The sequence below is a fragment of the Macrobrachium rosenbergii genome, chromosome 39 (genome assembly GCF_040412425.1).
Source record: "Macrobrachium rosenbergii isolate ZJJX-2024 chromosome 39, ASM4041242v1, whole genome shotgun sequence".
NCBI lineage: Eukaryota > Metazoa > Arthropoda > Malacostraca > Decapoda > Palaemonidae > Macrobrachium > Macrobrachium rosenbergii.
The window spans coordinates 18,952,841-18,971,593 of NC_089779.1; the positions used below are offsets into that span (position 1 = coordinate 18,952,841).

The 18,753-nt window shown below is 35.1% G+C and overlaps 2 protein-coding genes across 4 annotated transcripts in view; one reads left to right on the forward strand and one right to left on the reverse strand.

Moving 5' to 3' along the window:
- Gli (carboxyl ester lipase-like protein Gli) overlaps window positions 1-8,582 on the forward strand; it is a 40,980-nt gene extending 32,398 nt beyond the window's left edge. The window contains exons 9-13 of one of the 2 annotated variants that reach the window (XM_067082741.1): window positions 649-792; window positions 1,066-1,226; window positions 1,371-1,572; window positions 2,043-2,158; window positions 4,382-8,582. In XM_067082741.1, coding sequence (XP_066938842.1) covers window positions 649-792; window positions 1,066-1,226; window positions 1,371-1,572; window positions 2,043-2,158; window positions 4,382-5,105 — 1,347 coding nt within the window. In that variant the 3' untranslated portion in view covers window positions 5,106-8,582. Of the gene's footprint in view, window positions 1-648; window positions 793-1,065; window positions 1,227-1,370; window positions 1,573-2,042; window positions 2,159-3,983 lie in introns of both variants that reach the window. The other variant, XM_067082742.1, reaches the window with a different exon arrangement.
- Window positions 8,583-10,681: 2,099 nt separating this feature from the next.
- Window positions 10,682-18,753, reverse strand: part of LOC136825813 (putative methyltransferase DDB_G0268948) — a 28,027-nt gene continuing 19,955 nt past the window's right edge. For both annotated transcript variants that reach the window (XM_067082757.1, XM_067082758.1), the window contains exons 5-8: window positions 17,450-17,535; window positions 15,942-16,045; window positions 15,209-15,349; window positions 10,682-12,584 (exon numbers count right to left, since the gene is read on the reverse strand). In XM_067082757.1, coding sequence (XP_066938858.1) covers window positions 12,485-12,584; window positions 15,209-15,349; window positions 15,942-16,045; window positions 17,450-17,535 — 431 coding nt within the window. In that variant the 3' untranslated portion in view covers window positions 10,682-12,484. The remainder of the gene's footprint in view (window positions 12,585-15,208; window positions 15,350-15,941; window positions 16,046-17,449; window positions 17,536-18,753) is intronic.

The following is an 18,753-nucleotide window of genomic DNA, read 5'->3' on the forward strand; positions in this document are numbered from 1 at the left end:
CAGTGTAATTACATTCTTCAAGCTGTATGTAGAACATTTTATCATTACAAAAAACCCTTATCAAAATATTTTTCATATTTTTAAGAGTTTGAGCAGTTTGCTTTACATAAGTCTGCACTAAAGAATGTAATTTGGAATAACCTCGGTTCTAGTTCAAAGTCATTGTGTAGGGATATATGCATGTGCTACAGTAAGGAAGTGAGAGAGCAAATATAGCATAGATGATCACTGAACTTCTAAACTATTCATAAAAAAACAACTGAGTCAGTAAAGGAAGAATGTATCACCAAGACCCCTGCCTTGTTGGAGGGATCCTAACATCAGTACCTAGCGAAATATGTTTGTGCAGCGAGGATAAGCCAATGGACACTGACGATACTCAGGCTGTTGCTTCTCCAACAACTGCCTATCACAATAAAACCACTACAGAGTCAAATATAGTTTGTTCTAAGGAAAACAATTAAGGCTAGTATAGGAATGAGAAGAACTGTGCTTTGCATACCACAAACATCATCACTTGGTACCGTAGAATGAAAAAGCTATCATTCTAGATGCTAGCTACAACTTCATCCAAATTACTAATAAACATTTTGGCACATGTAAAAAATACGTTTCACATATGTTAATATTTCCCTTACGTTTTTCTAGATGCTGTCTGATGCATTATACAAATCTGGGGTGGACCAACTTGTAAAAGTATTGGTGAACTCTACCTCTAAGTCCAGTGTCCCTACATATTACTACTTGCTCAATACAACCGTGGAAGCTCTCAAGTTACCATTCTGGAGAGAGGTAGGTTTCTGGTCAACCCTTTCAAACATTCGTCATTTATTCTTGTAGTACTTTAATATTGTTAAACTATACCTTACAATATTTTGCATAATTTGTATACAGTATACATAACCTATTTCAGTCTCTGTACCAGTAAATAAAAATTGAACACAGCATCACCAAATATATCTTTTTCTTAAATGTTTAAGGGTTTTCTCATTTTTGCTCACAGTTTACCTAACAAATTTCAGTAAACACATACCCACATTTACCTATTGCATTATTTTCTTCCAGATTCCAAATAATATTGAATATTACTTTATAACTGGAGCCCCCTTCATGGATCCAGACTTCTACCCTGAGAATCTGCGGGTATCTCGTAACCAGTGGGGAGAAGGCGATAGAAATATGTCATACTTTATGATGAAAGCATTTGCAAACTTTGCAAAATGGGGGTATGTATCAAAGAGCCATTTGCTGGAAAGGCTTTTCTATTGTATTTTGTATGATGATCTGCATATACTATTCTTGTGTTATTGCACAGATACTGACTATCAAGGAGAAAAGTATCTGACATTTTTCTCTTTTTACTGTTTCAGAAATCCTACCCAGGTCCAAATACCAATTATGAAAGTGAACTGGGAGCCAGTGCTCGAAGGAAATCTAAAATATTTAAGTATTAACACAACATTCAACACCAGTATGCATTACAACTACAGGCAAACATACAACTCGTTTTGGTCAATCTACATGCCGCAGGTAGTGCGAGAGTGGGTACCTACGGTACCTCCACCTATCAATGTAAGTAAAGTTGAATTGCTACCAATCATGTTTCCTGTCATATTAAATTGTCAAGTTCTGAAGGTATCTAGTTTTAAAGCAAATCTTGATACAGTTCCATAACTTTTTATATTGTGTCATTTTAAACTTATGAATCCCTACTTTGTAAATACTTTAGTTTCTGCTTCATGCTGAACTTGGTTGCTTTTGAATTTAATTATCTGTCACTGTGGTAAATTTAAGCTATGTTATAGCACAGGATATCCGCTTTCAAAAATCAGTTTTGAGTGAAAGATATATGACAGCTGTAAGTTTTTGTTTGCAAACATCACTTAATGAATGATGATTTTACCTAAATTTTGCTTGTTTGTAAGTACCTTTAAATAATAAGTGGTCACATTACAGGACAATAAGTAACTACCTACCAAAATTAAACAAAGAAATATTAGCTAGATCCCTCACCTTCTAAATGCCAAAATTTTCTCCATCAGCCTTGGATTCAACTTAGTCAACCCATTGTGGCCTCATTCTACGGTGCCATGGCATTCTGCGTTGTGTTACTGGTCATACTGTTCGTATGCTGTGGCCTCTGGAAATCTGCCAAAAGGTATGTGATATATCCAGTCCTACTCTTTCTTAGGCTACGAAATTCAAAAGTGTACATATCCACAGTGGGTATTTAATTTTTCCAGGCAAAGACACTGTTTTATATTTGTTATTTTTAATTTTCAATTAAATTGTAAGCCATGTCTCCATTATATGAAAAGTAACAACCACTTCACTACGTACGTAATAGAACTACGATGGTCGTTATTCAAAACAAAGGCGACTGAGGTTCAAGTGAAACTCATATACAATTGGCCCCAATAATGCTACTAAAATGACTGTTGTACATAATGCATTTCTGAATATACTTCATAAATACGTCAGGAAGATGCACTACTTATATATATATATATATATATATATATATATATATATATATATATATATATATATATATATATATATATATATATATATATATATATATATATATATATATATATATATATATATATATAATTTCACACAAAACATTACTACCTAATTTCTAGTTATCTAATTATTCCTACTACTACTACTACTACTACTACTACTACTACTATCAAATTATTGGTGCAATTTTACCAGTTTGCAAATGTACTGGTCTGACTCATTGGATTCACATCCAACATTAACCTCCCTATTATCCAAATAATTGTAACAGTTTGGAAATTTTACAAAAAGATTAAAGTTAAATTGTACAAATCAGACAATCCTCTGTTTTACATACAGTACAATATTTCCAGTATTCAACCTGTCAATTCCCTAAAAAAAAAATCATGAACAGGTCTGTTTTAATCAGTAATGAACACCATTCACCTAGCTAATATTGCTTGCATTATATATCTGCACAACATGACTACTGACACCACTGAACTAATTCTTGAAGATTTAGAAAAATAACAGAAATAACTGACAACTTTTTACAGTACTTTATCATTAGCAATTCTTTATTCCAATGGATACCTGAACAACAACCATTGTTGTAAGTATACTGCATGACACTAAAATACTTTACCACTAATGTGGTGATGTGCATGTTATATTGTGGTAATGAATTTTATAATGTCTGTCCCAGGTACAGTTTTGTTACTCTGATTTTGGTGCATTTTTCATTGGAGGAGGATGCTAACTTGGAAACAGTTCTGCTTTGTATTAGGGATCTTGTAACTTTGCTTAACTCAGCAGGGAACAAGCTTCTACGTAAGAGTGCACAAGCACAGAAGAGTGTTCATAATTACTGTAAAAGTAAAGTAGTAGCATAAAAAGTTTAAAATGGAAGTAATCACTGAATGAGACACAATCTTGCCATTACTTCTGTCAAGTGTGCACTCTTACAGTTGATGGGAAAGTTGAGTTTGAAATGTTGAATCTGCCTATACTTCAGAATGATTGCAAAATCAAAGAAGAAAAATTAATTGCATGGAACAGATATATGATGCTAAAGAGTACTTTGTTTTGTTAGGACACAATGTATCATTTTATATATTTTATCATACAATTATGAAATAGGAAACTCTTGCTTTCTAAATGGTTCAGGAAGTATTAATTTTGTAGTTTAATGATAACTTGTGTATCATAATTTTGTAGAAGCTATACCAGTAATGGGTTTACTATGCATACAGTAACTAATATGTTGTATTGATTTATATCTCCACTAAGTATCAATAGCCTTACCTGTATTAGCTATCACAACTAAAAGTAGGTAGATGATGAAAACATCCATTCACACTTCTGTTCAGTATGAAAGGCAAGAGCAGAAAAATACATATTTCGTGGCTCATATTTTGAAGATAAAAGCCTCCGCATTCTAATAACCCCTCACTAAAGTCCTCCTCCTACTCCAGACAACGGAACAAGGCGCTGACAGACCTGGTGTATTACAAAACGGAAACGGAGGCCCTAAGCATTGGTGACAGCAAAGACGATGCAGTGCGAGAGTATCTAGAGAAACTGGATCAGCTTCCTCCCACTAGATCGGTGACACCAAGCACCAATGTTTAGTTTTGATCCAAGTAACACTACACAGTAGATCGAGGGTTTGTTCTGTTCTAAGCACCACAACAACATGCAGGTTTTTCTGAGGAAGAAATACGAGTGCGAAGAAGTGGTTGTTACTTTTTAACACTGATGCTTCTTATTGGTAAATTAGTGTAATTCCTTATAGGGATACTATTAGTTTTAACATCCCTATTTCTACCTGTCCTTATATTTCAGAATTTACTGAGATTTTTGTTTTTTCCAGGCAAAGAAATAAAGCCTTGGATGACCTTCAGTATTATTCTACAGACAATTTGAACCCTGAGCAAGATGACGACTACAAGGTACGCGAGTACCTTGATAAGTTGTCAAATAATAACCATGAGGAGCCTCCACCGTCTAGATCTATCACTCCAAACACATTAATATCCACAGATCAGAGCACACATCATGATCAAAACGAAATGACGGCTTTCAAAACACATGATCAATACATGGCAAAGTCAGTGGACGCGCTGAACTATCCTTCTCGTCACGGCCAGCCAAACGGTCGAATGACTAAGTCTACAGATAACATAATTGAAAATTACAACGTGTATCCTCACTCCCCAACACCAACGGAAAGGTCAGAGAAGCCTGCAAGACAACCAATTGAAAATTACAATGTCTATCCTCATTCCCCAACACCAACGGAGAAGTCGGAAAAGCCGGCAAGACAACCGATTGAAAATTACAATGTCTATCCTCATTCTCCAGCTCCAACAGAAAAGATTGAAAAGCCACCACAGCGACCAATCACCCCCATTTCTATTCTGGAGTCCGAGCCTAATGGACGAATGTTCTCGTGTACCATTTTACAATCCTCAGTCAAGCCCCCAAACAACAACAACACCAGGACACAACCGGTGACACCAGTCCCAGCGGTACGAACCTCCCGGTCTACTACTACGATATCATCTAATGCAGGTCTACTGCACACAGACCTGTAATTCAGTGCAAAATATTAATTTAAGTACCTTATCGCTCTACAATGGCATTTTCACTTTGTTTGGTGAGTTGTTTTAAACTCACTTGATAACCAAAAATGGCCCTAGGCTATGAGAAGTGTTCTCACAGTTATAACGGTGCAGCAGCATTCCTGTTTGTTAACTTTCTGTTTTGTATTAGAGTTAAGACTTAGAATTAGCTGATAGCAATAGAAAGTGATGCCTGAGTAGTACTGTGGCCTTCCTAGTGCCAAAAATGATGACTGTTTAATGTGTCTGTGAATGAAATTGACCGCAGCTTGAAACTGGAAAAGCAATATGACACAAAACTTTAACAAGTGCATTAGGCAAAGACATTGTGATAATTGCTGTGATATACAGCATACATAACATTTTATTTACTCAGCAAGTTGTGTTTCCATTTAACTACAGTGCCTATACGTGAGAAAAATATCCGCAGTGAGAAATGCAATCCCTGATATTGTATTCATGGAATATTTACCAGCAAGCATTACACAAGCTTTACAAGATGAACTTCTCTTTATATCATACCATGCTTTGATTACTGTTCGCGGTGAAAGCCAGAAGTATCGTATGTATACAGTGGACCCCCGTATTCGCATAAGTTAGGTACCACAACCACCCGCGAATACCGAAAATCCACAATATATTTGAACCCCTCTAAAAATGCTTATAACTGTGTATTTTAATAGCTGGAACACCAAATACCCCTCTAAAAATGCTTACAATTGCCTACTTTCATGATATTTTTGTGACTAAAAACATTTTTTACGATAAAAAATGTATTTAGTCATAAAAATAACATGAATATTTTTTTACGAAAACATCCGCGAATTACAGATTTTTCTGCAATTTATTGAAAAATGCGTCACAGAAAAATCTGTGAATAACTGAATCCGCGATTGCTGAACCACAAATAAGTGGGGGTCCACTGTACTGTATATCGCTTTCAAAACATTTACAATGCTGTGTACACAAGAAATAATGACAGTGACTGGAACCTACTGGAAAATAATGTTAGGCCACTAAAACATTATGCTTAATCTTTACAAAACTTGCCCAAAGAATTTTTTTTGTTGCCACGATGCTTATTGACATATTAGCATAGCATTTGTATTAGTGAATTTGCAAATATACAGTCTGTTTAATTTAAAAGAGAGTGATCACATATACTGAGAATTTACAGTTAACAGGGTGCTCAAAACAAATGGAGCAATTATTTGAGTAGCTTCACAGGGTCTTAAATACATGTACTGTGGTAACATCATCATCAAAGGAATACTACAAATGCTTTACTTAATAAAATCTCTTATACTTCTTAAAAGAATAAGTACATGATTCTAGGCCATGCAAACCTATTTTCCAGGAATTTTTGTACTCTTTCAGTGCCATATCCAAATTTCATAGATTTCCTCACTGCCATGAAACAAAAGGCCATATCTACAAAAATCTGTTTTGAAGATAAGAATGTGTGATTCTTTTCTTTTTTATCTTACAATTTTTCTCTTTAGAATGTCTCACATTCCTGCATTTGCTCTTCGGAAGCAAATGCATCAAAAAAAGTTCTCCAAATGTGTGTGACACCAATACGAGCCCAATAAATATACAAATAAAACTTTCTTTTAACCTCAAAATCAATTTCCAGAATAACAGGTAATGGCTTACAATGATCATATTTCTTTGTAAAAGAGTAAGTCTGCATCAAAATGGCAATGGCAGTACAAGAAAGTAAGGAATTACGTACCAGCATAATTAAACTTTTGCACTACTGTTTATGGAAAACATATGCTACAATTGTCACAAAAATAACTTTACACCTTAGAACTTACAATCAGTAACTCTTTCACTTAAAAGCTCAGTTATCTGCTTTGGTATCAAAGTACCACTAAAATCACTTATTTCCTTTAGAACTTTTTATATAAATGACACTGCTCATAATTATTTACAAAAAGAAAAAGTAACTAGCATACAACTTACGATTTCACTGTGGTTCTTTGTACATAAGCTTACGTTGTTCATTTTTTACATGTATACGTTAGTTGTTGCTGATGAATACTGTACTTGGTTTAAAATGATTTAGCCTGAGATAACAAAAGACTTATGATTTCCTCAGATTTATAGTTAAATGCAGATAATTCTAGCTAGTTCAGTATCCTTACTTTCATAATGCATGAGAAATTTTCTATGGATCTAAGAACTTATGCTATTGATTTGTAATCATTATGTGGAAACTAAACCAAATCTAAAAGGTCAGATATTCAATTAGCCCCCCAACTCTTTTTCACTCAGATAATTTTGTTTACACTTTAAGCACAATGCTCAATTTGTTGTCAAAACAGTACCCTTACCATTTTCATAAAAAAAGGTACACTCCCTCAAAAAAATTCAATAAAAATTTGAAACAATCATAGGAATCCAAAAGGTGAAACCTGAAGCACTGCTAAAGTTGCTTCCTGCCAAAATATAAAGTAACTGGTAATTATTATTAGTATTCATTCTGCTTACGAATAATCTCACTCTGATTAATGACAGAAACTGTTGTAAAGTCTTGAGAGTTTATATCAAATAATTTTGTAATAAGATTTTCATGTTCTCAGCAGTTTAATTAAGTTTGCAGAATCAAACTTTGATTAGGATAATACAGGCAACAAGAGAGAAGTATCTCCAAAACTGAAAATACTTAAAATTTCATATTAGTTTTTTCTACACAGATATTGGTCACAATACTACAACCCTCACAGTCATTAAATGTTGTCAATGAATGGGTGAATGGTTACAAGTTATTGAGTGTCTTAACTGCAATGGCCACTGAAACTGCCAGTTGTGTCAAAATGTCTGATACAGTTGTAATCACTTGTATATTATTGTTAATTACATGCAAAACCAAAACAATTCAAGTTTTTGTAAAACACTGCTCATTTTGTTCAATGCTTAGCATTTTCAATCAGCATTTCCTTGCTACATATCAGTAGCAATAGGTTAGTAAGTAATACCTGGTTTTAAAAAGCACTTCTATATTTTAAGCTCTATAAATAATAAGAGGAAAAGCATCTAATTCCAGGCTGTAAGTGACTAAAATTTGACGACAAAATAGAAACAATTTTCCCAATGTATTAAAAGGAGTCTCCTCAATTATACATATTTCCTGATGAACACTGATGCTCCTTTGAGGTTCAAACAGTGTTTTGAACTTATCACTTGAAAAGAATTCACTATTATTCATGACTGTTAAACGAAGATGATAATACTGATTTCGATTTTTCAGTGAGCCAAAACATTACTTTGCAGCAACTTTCAAATGCCCACTTTAAAAGTGGAAATTTTCACTGTAACTTAAGTTTAAGATTAAATATTAACTACTAAGTCTAAACAAGCATTGCATTTGAAAATAAACCACACATGACATAATACTTTTGTATATATTCTTCTACAAATTTTGTAAATAAATATTCCTAAGATCCTATGATTTTATTTCACCTTGAAGTCCAGGCTGCTACAACTTACCAAAGAATGCTTCAATCATGTAATATAAAAGTACACTGAAATATTTACTATCCTAAAATCTGAAAATGCAAATAAAAATTGTAATGATAAAGAAAAATATCTCAAACAAACAATGAATTTTTTTATGAATAAAAGTAGGTAATACAAAGATCTGTAATGAATCCTTGACAATCGTATACATCATATCAGTGGAGGACACTACAAAGGAGTGCAGAATAGTGGCCTTGTGAACTACTGTATGCAGATGACTTCATGTTAAAAGCAAAAACAGAATCAAAGGACAGAATGAATGGGAGAAGAGAGCACCCCAAATCTACATGAAGAATACAGAGACTGGAAAATGGGCGAAAGAACACATTCCCTTTGTGGTCTCATGGGGCAGGGATTCAACATATATCAACATATGCACCAACTTCATATAATTTGTGGGAAGTAAACTTAATTTACCATACAAGAGGATTTTTAGGACAACAGTTCTGAAGGGCTTTGTCAACACTTCTAGCCGCAGAAAATAACAAATTTCTGGGTGGCATGTTTTTAATATATTAATGTGCTAAATTTACTGCACACAGTACCAGTGTTAAAACACAAACACTGGTACAGACAATCAATTTCTTTAAACAGGTGATGTGACAGTAAAACTTAAGCCTGTGCGAGTTTTGGAATTGCATAGTGTGTTCATTTGAAACTGGAAGACATATCTGTCTTGGCTTGGAACTAGCTTCTGATGGATAAAGAATTCATGTTGGCTTTATACCTGACAGGCTATTAATTTTGTTGGCAAACATATGTGTACACAAGTGTTTTTAGGTGGTTGTGCGATGATGAGAATGTTTAGAGAATATGAGTCTTCTCAGATTTAATATCAGATTGGTCAGTCTTAATTAGATTCATCCTGTTTATTTTTCTGTAGTGGTATCATCGTAACAGGTGATTTTTGCCTCGGGCAACCTAGTGCCATTAAAAATATCCCCTGTAGGGGAGTAGCACTGTCAGTGCACTATAGGCATTACTGAAGGTTCTTTGCAGCGTGCCTTCGGCCCCTAGCTGCAACCCCTTTCATTCCTTTTACTGTACTTCCTTTCATATTCTCGTTCTTCCATCTTACTTTCCACCCTCTCCTAACAATTGATTCATCGTGCAACTGCGAGGATTTCCTCCTGTTACACCTTTCAAACCTTTTACCATAAATTTCCGTTTCAGCGCTGAATGACCTCATAGGTCCCAGTGCTTGGCCACTGGTAAAATTCTATATTCAATTCATAAAAAATATCCCACCTGAGGCCTAATACAGTATTACAGAAGGGGTCACTATCTGTAAAACGATGGCTCACACCTGATACGGTTCTATTATGGCCTTTTCCTTGTCTCCCTCATTTACTATTCTTTTCCTCTTTTCTTTATATACACTTACAATAATTGGAAGATTCTCTGAAATTATTTGTATTCATAAATGGTTCACATTTCTACATATTCATCTGAAAACCTGCAGCTGGCTATGAGAGGGTCTGAAATGGATAGGTTTAAGGCCTAAAGATAAACAAATATTTGTATTTCATATCTGCTGACAACAACAGGTCATTCTCTAAGCAGAAGAAAGACTTGATTTGGGGAACGAGAAAGGAAGATTTGCCTCATACTTATGAAGTCCCTATTTGCAAAGAATGCAATACCACAGGTGGATGCTGATTGCATGTCATTCTGAATGGCTTACTTTTCTACTTTTGATGGCTAAAAACTTGTAAGAAAAAAGTTCTAACAATTATCATTGACCTTCCACTCATAAGCCAATACAATCAGACTTCCAGGCCTCTAGAAGACTAAATTTTTATTTTTACCTGATTCTTCGCTTGAGTCTTCACAAATCTTGTCGCAAGCCAGAGGTCAAGTACGCCTGCTACTGTTTGTTTATTTCACAATCCCAATAATTATATGTACTAAATATCAAGTACAGTAACTAAATAAAGTTAATGTATATAAATATGTACAGTACATACAACAGGCATGCAGTGTTCTAAGATGGTTGAGATCATTGTGTCAAAATAAAAAGACAATTCATATAGAGTTATTTAATACAAAAGTACAGTAAAACTTTATTAACAACATATACAACACTCTAAATTAAATCCTACTTTCACACCAGCATCTAATTAATCCATCACCTGATACTCCAAAAGATTGATTACACCCTACGCGTAAAACACATCACGAAGAATCAGTCAGTTACCAGAATAGAAATCAGAACCCAAAGTCCCTACAAAAATAAAAATGTGCATGCAAATGGGTACTTCTACAACACAAAATATTCTATAGCTATACAGTCTACATAAACTTGAAATCAGAAAATACCTTAAGTAATCTTTTGCAATAATATAAATTTTCATAATAAATTTATTATTTGGATACTTAACCACTGTTCAAGGTACAGTACCTTATATCTCCTTGCCTATCGGCTCGGAGATATAAACTATCTTTAACAGAAGGTAAGGTACATCCAAAATAATATTTTTATTAATAGTAGTACATTTTAACCACAGTGTAATAAAGTATTACATAAATAACAGCAACCAAATAAAGTGTATAAGTCGCGAAAAACAACACTGTTTCATCTTCTAATGTAACTATTAGTAAATGCAACATTTTCTACGGCAAAAATTTTGCGCAACATTTTTCTTCTAGGATTAGGCAACCTAAAGACCTCTTCTAACCTTAACCAAAAGAAAACAATGAATAGGGAAAAAGGGTGGGAACTTATCCGTGAAGGAAGCAAGAGACCTTACGCTAAAAGCTTAAAAGAAAGAGGTTTAAGGTGTCAGAAAAACTGAAGTAGACACAGGATTAGAAAGGGGTAGTAGAGTAGGACGATCAAGTGAACTGGAATCTCTGATGGAAGAATTAGTGAAAAAATGAGGGAAGGAGGACGAGTGTGGCCTTTCCACTATGAAAGCAAGCTACTGAGCCATCAGGACAGATGAGAGGAAGGATATTTTGCTCGCTGAAGTTCCGATAACTTTGCTGGTAAAGGAAAATACATTTTTTTGGTTGGAAATGTGACCAGAATGTTAGATGAAAAGTCTTATTTCTTAAAAGTAGAGTAGTACAAAGATTCATGGCAAATATAATAGCAAAAATAGTTGGATGACTGAGGAGCAGGAGTGGTCAAGACAGGGGTCTGAAGGAGAGAAAGTTACAGAAAAAGAGCATACATATGGAGGATAAAACATAAATAAACATTTAAGGCCACGAAGTCAGGGTTTCAGCTATGAAAGCAACATTCACACCAAGCTAAATCAAGGATAAAGGCTTGTACGTCAGTGAACCCAGGTTGGCACTGTTTGAAGAGAGTCAGTAGGTGACAGGTGAAAGTTGAGGCAATAGAAATAAGTGACAGTTGAAAGCTGAGGTAATAGAAATAACAGTTGTTTGAAATTCCAAGAGGACAAGAAATTTACCACAGGAACAGTAATTGGAAGGGTTTCAGGCAATGGTCAAGAATGTTGGATGCAAAGTCATGATGATCAGGAACATGCACAGTATACAATAATTTTTTCCATCTCAGTTCCCCCCCCCACATCGGTGTGTTGTACAATGAGGTCCCTAACGTAGATCAACATTATTAGAAATCAGTCTAATGACCCCATGAAATCACTTTTCCACAGAACTTCAGTGTGTACAAAGAAACTCTGCTCTAAGAAATTCTCTATGCCAAATTTTGACTAAAACCATTTAAACTAATAACAATATGTATACCCAAAACCTGTCACACTAAAATAATAAAATTATAACTATTGTACAAAGTGCAATTAGTAGAAAATTATTACAATTCTCCGTAACTAATACTCAGTATCTAGAATTGTTCACATACTAGGCTTACGACCCATGAGGAGGAAAAACTGTAAACGCATGCAAACCTGAGTGTCTTCTGGAGCAGTCGGTACATCTAGGATCTTCATGAACCTGGAATAATACAAACAGATAATAATCAAAATAATTAAATTATCCGTAGTTAAGGATATGAGGGACTGTGAATACGAAATGAATATTACAGATATCCTCATGGTTAATAAGGATATGCCTGCATTTTTTACCAACGGCAACGAAAGTAAATAACTTACACAAAGGAATAAAACTCATTATCCAATCCCAAAACAGAATCAAATTATAAGTGAATGAACAATCTTTTTCAAATGAAAATAATATTCTTTGCTATCTCAAAGCCTGTTCAGACAATGTTGTTTATTTCTACAATGTGATTAAGTAATATTCAATTCAAACTATACCAGCATAATTAAGAATTGCTTTCTACTCCAAATATGTTCATCCTTTTGCATTCATTTTGATAGGCAAAGTTCATTATGCAAAAGAACATCCAAACATGCATCAAATACAAAATTTAACACAAAACTATACTGTAGTATTTGCAAATGCCAAAAAAACTAACTGCCTCCTACTTAGGATGAAGCTTACGCACCGGAACAGTCAAGAGTTAGTTTTGAAAAAGTGATGATGAAATGGAATGAATGGAATATAAAATTTAGGCCAAAGGCTGAAAGGGAAACTGACAATAGAAAGGTCTGAAAGGTGTAAAGGGAGGAAAACCTTGCAGCTGCACATGGATCAATTGTTAGGAGCGGGTGGAAAGGGGTTGCAGCTAGCGACTAAAGGGACACCGCAAAGAACCTTATGTAATGCCTACAGTGCACAGCATAATGTGCATTGGTGGTATTACCCCCCATGAGGGAAAAAAGTGATGATGGGAGGAAATGACTTTGGAGAGGGAAATTGAAGCAGAGAAGCAGCACTTACAATGCTGCCACAGTTAAGGGTTAAGGAGGCTTAATAGTGTTGCTAAAGCCCACACAGAAGTTGATAACATAGGTGTGGGAAGGATGAAACACAGATGGGCTGCTGTATTCTGGCGAGAAGAACGAATATCACAGAAGGAATAGATTATGCCATACCAAACCAGGCTTGCCTAAGAGATTGATATGCACTGAGACGACAATGAAGATAAAACAAGTAAAAAGAGAAAGGAATAAACAATTAAGAGAGAGAGACAGAGAGACTGAGCCAAGAAGGATTATAAGGAAAAAGTTCCAGCAAACGTAGAACCAGAAACAAGATTAGGCACAAAAAGAAGAAAGAATAAAAACAAAAATACTGTAAAAGTATGTTGTGTTAAATTCTATGAGAGGATTCAATGAGAGAGAGAGAGAGAGAGAGAGAGAGAGAGAGAGAGAGAGAGAGAGAGAGAGAGAGAGAGAGAGAGAGAGAGAGAGAGAGAAACATGAGGGAGGAATGGAATCAAAATCATAACACAATGGAAGAACCAAAGAAAATGTCAGGGACAGCAAACTGGATGATGAAAGCAGAGAAGCTCTGAATGGATCTGACTAGATAAAAGACGAAATAAAAGATACTCTCAAGCTGATGAGAAAAGGAAAGACAAGAGGGAATAAGCACATATGACATCTAAAGAGGTTGGAAAAGCTCTCAGGGACCATCACAAATAATGTGTGCTGTGCTTAATCTGAGCATCTTGAAAACCAGTCATTGATGAATCGACCAGATAAGAAAACATCAAATCGGAAAAAACTACACAAATTTTAAGACAGTGTTACATGTGTAATACGCAAAACAAAAGGTGATAAACTACATAGGGATATATATAGAGAAGTATGACTGCAAGCACATGGTTGCCAAGGACAGGTTAAGAAAAACACTTGAGATTCATAACTGTCAATTTGACTTTGTGCCAGGAAAAGTTAAGTATACATTAGTTTTACCAGACTACTGAGCTGATTAACAGCTCTCCTAGGGCTGGCCCGAAGGATTAGACTTTATTTTACGTGGCTAAGAACCAATTGGTTACTTAGCAACGGGACCTACAGCTTATTGCGGAATCCGAACCACATTATAGCGAGAAATGAATTTCTATCACCAGAAATAAATTCCTCTAACTCTTCATCAGCCGGCCGCGGGAACTGAACTCCGGCCCATCGAGTGACAGTCTGAAGCTCAACCGAGTCGGCCAACAAAGGGCTGTCTTTGTGCCAGGAAAGTCTATTATAAATGGACAATTACTGATAATGTATTATACAAACAAAGTAGAACTTGAGAAGGCATCCGATACATCAAGAACTCACTGAGCAAGTGATGGGATAATTCCACATCATAGGATTTGGGATAATTCCATTTCATAAGATTTAAAGTGAAGACATTGACACGTAAATTAGAAAAAAACCAATAGTCTGGCATCTATCAAAGTTCAGCACTGAGCTCTTAACTGTTCATCTCGGTAATGGTGGAAGCTGAACATGAATACATGACAGAAGGCTGGGTTATGGGGAAGTCCAAATAAATTAACCTGTGAGACATACAATCCCAAAAATACTGACAAGGTAGGGGAAGAATCTAAAAAAATTAGGGAAAAATGTGACTTAAGATCTGTGATAACAGAGTATAAGTGTAAAAGGGGACTCAAAATGTTCCGTGAAACTATAAACCACATTTCAATATACAGGATCATTATTCTTTAAACACACTGAGAAAAAATCAAATTACAGTCAACTGTTACTAACCCATTTTGGAAATCATCAAGTATTTTTTGAGCTGCTAGTTCCCCATTCTTCTCCTTGAAATTCTGAAAACCTGACCAAGATGTAAGGTAGCCAGTTATATCAGACACTGATGTCATGTTATCCACGTAATGCGTGTCATCTCTGAAAGTAAGAGAACCAACATATCAATTTGTAATCTTAACTTGCATGGACTGTCAGAATTATTCAGTTCAACTATCATTAATATAACTGTTTATAATTACAACACAATTGAACGGATCTGTCTAAGAGACAATGATTTTAGATATTCTATACTACTGGCTGGGCAAATTTTCTTAACTTGTCTTAACATATATTTCTATGTATACAGATACCACCCTACTTAAGAATATTCATCTTGCAAACATTCAGATATAGACACATTGGATCACATATTACAATTGTGTTCACAGTGCTCCCCTTTGCTGCCTGTAATTCAAATTTTTTGCGTGCCTATTCTGTACAAACAATACTGTATGTACAGTGTACTGTGTTTTAGGATGAAAAAACATACAGTACTGTATTGATTTTATATCATACTGTACTTAAATTAACTCGTTTGTAAGCAGGGTGGCATCTGTAATCTTCAAAATTGGACAGAAAACATTTTGAACACAAGACATTTCAAACTATTATACAGCTACAAGTGAAGTTTTCGTTAAAATTCTGAGCATCAAAAGCTTTCTGAGAATCAGCAAACATTTGGTTAACCAACCTGACAAGACCAGGATATGGGATGACGAATCTATCATCCGAGTAGGCTTCATCCACATCTTTTCGGGCACTCCCCCAGCAGCCTTCTGTTTCTACTGCATAGACCTTTGAAGTAAATAAAAAGTTATTTACAGTTTTTTCTCTGTTTCAAGTTGTGGGCTTCAATAAGAAAAAACTTTACCCCACTGGAGAGGTGATTAAACAGAAAGAATGCAAAGCATCAAACTATTTCTTGCAAAGGATACAAAAAACTACCTTAAGAGTTTACCTTGCTAAAATGTAATCATGCAAAATTTTCCAAAACTAAATTAGGTAAAAACCAACCCACATGAAAATCATGAATAGTTTAGTTACCTTGCCCCAAGCCCTAAGTGAATGACGTCCATTACAGCAGCCTTTAGCAATGCTAATGAAAACTGAAAATTACAAACATTTGGTACAACATTTAGCATTTCATAATGTACAAACTATTGCTTTCACCCAAGTGTAATTAAGCATTATTGTGGTGATCAGGCAACCCAATAAAAAATAACTACCAAAGAATACACAGTTGATCAAAAATTCATTGACTACTGTACCAGTAAGAAAGCCTCGGCTTACTTGTTAGCCAAACAGTTTTGAAGCACCTGAAGCTCAATTATTCACCTCACTTAAAATATGGGACCATAAAACTGTCTGAAAATTCTTTGTCCCTACACAAGTTTGTATAGTTTATAAAAACCTGAATAGTGAAATACCATGTGAACTGTCAACTATGTTAACTAGAACAGTACTATTGTAAGATGCTGCAACAGCTACAGTGACAACCTAACTGCAGTGTCCTGGATGCAATTACGAGCACTATAATAGTGTGCTACACACAAGAACCCCAGTTGCAGGTACACTTACAGTTTGGTACGCTGTAGATGGTTCTAGGGGTTATTTGCGCTGTAATTTTCACCCTCACTGTATTTTTCTCTACTTTTTAATTTTCATCTTTGCCCTTTGGTCCCCCCGTCCTTCAACATTCAATTTTGTCTTTACTTTGCTCCGATTTTCAGTGCTAATTTAAGAAAGAATCACTCAGGTAAGCCCTATGAGTCTGGAAATGCAACTCGGTGGTCTCATTGAACTAATTTATAACAAGTAAAACAACACTTATAACCAGTCAAGTCAAAGAGAGTCCAATCATCACAGCCATCCTCAGGGTACCCAAACTTTGTTGTGAGCTGGGAGATTCTGTGCTGTCTAGCCAAGTTTATTTTAATACCTGACTGATGGTATAAACGTAGAGGGCGAGGTACTGCAATGTGGGGCAACAACATTAACATTAACTGTTGGGTATATTCTAATCAAAGCATCTTTCATTTTCCTATGTGGAATACAACTAAATCCTATGAATACATAAAATGAAAACATACCCTCAAAATGTATCTTGAAACTGTATACAACACCACGGCAAATCTTAAGAGTTCTACATAAAACATTTAAAACTGTTTACACATAGATAACGAAAGAATTACAACTTACATGTTGAAGAAGTCCATACAAGTCATCTGAATGATGCTTATGAACAGGTCTTGGGAACAAGTAACCATAAAGGGCCAGAACACCACCTGAAAAAAAAAAAAGTCTTTTGAAAAGCTCACCTCTTAATAATGCACTACTTTTAATTCTGTATCACATAGCACCTCTGCTTAACAGAGACTTTGGTGGTCTGATAAGTAACACAGCCCATTAAGTAACAAGGACCCTATATCATTGCCTCCACTTGGAATTATTTTTAGATATTATTATTATCATTCAGTAGATGAAACCTATTCATATGGAACAAGCCCACGTGGGGCCACTGCACTGCCTTGAAATTCATGCTTCCAAAGAATATTATTGTGTTCAATATGAAGAAGTAAGGAGAAGTAAAGGGAAATAGAGAAAGAAGAGATCCCACTTATTTAAAAAGAAAAAAATTAATAAATAGATAAATAAGTAAAATGTATTAAAATGCAAGAATGGTATTAGGGTAGTGATGCACTGCATTTTTGCTTGAACTTCTGTAGATATCTTACAGTTGACAGCAATTCCACATAGTTCCTACACTAAAATAACCTGTACGTACTTCACAATTAAAATTCAATTTCGGAGATGTGTTGACAAATATATGACCTCTAAAATTAACGATAATAATGTAGCAGATAAGTATAGAAGTCCATTAAGTTGAGGTGTCACTGTATTTAGAACTACAAATAACTGGACACCTTAAGTTAAAACTGTGGCATACGCAGTTCCTCTAAATTAACAAGAAAGAAATACCACAAGATAAAAATAATAATAAAAAAATCCCTTTTCACTGCATCAAAAGTAATACAAACAGCCGTCCGGAATGTAACTCGTTTGTACAGATGGTGGTGTCTGTGCTCTTCTACTTGCCTAATGTTCACATCTGCACCTTTTCTTTAGAAGTTAAGTCCCTTAGCCTCCAACTAAATAGTTTTCCACAATGCAGCAGACCTGCACCTTAAAAAAGAGAGGCTAAAACATCGTACACCCTGACCAGTAGTGACCTTGCGGTAGCTGCAATATAAGGTAACCTGAATGTGTTCTTTGACCAAAGCATAGCAATCAAATACTGTTTATCCATATGCAACTGAGCAAGTACACAACCTTCTGGTGGGATATTACCAGTAATACTGAAGACACTTGATTATTATAGTATTATTGTATTACGTACGCCAGAGCACCAGCAACCTGTTGCGATTGTACCACAAGAGATAATACAGCTTTTCATGACTGGTCAACGATCTGATGTCAGACCTCTTACCCTAGGTGTGGTGCTT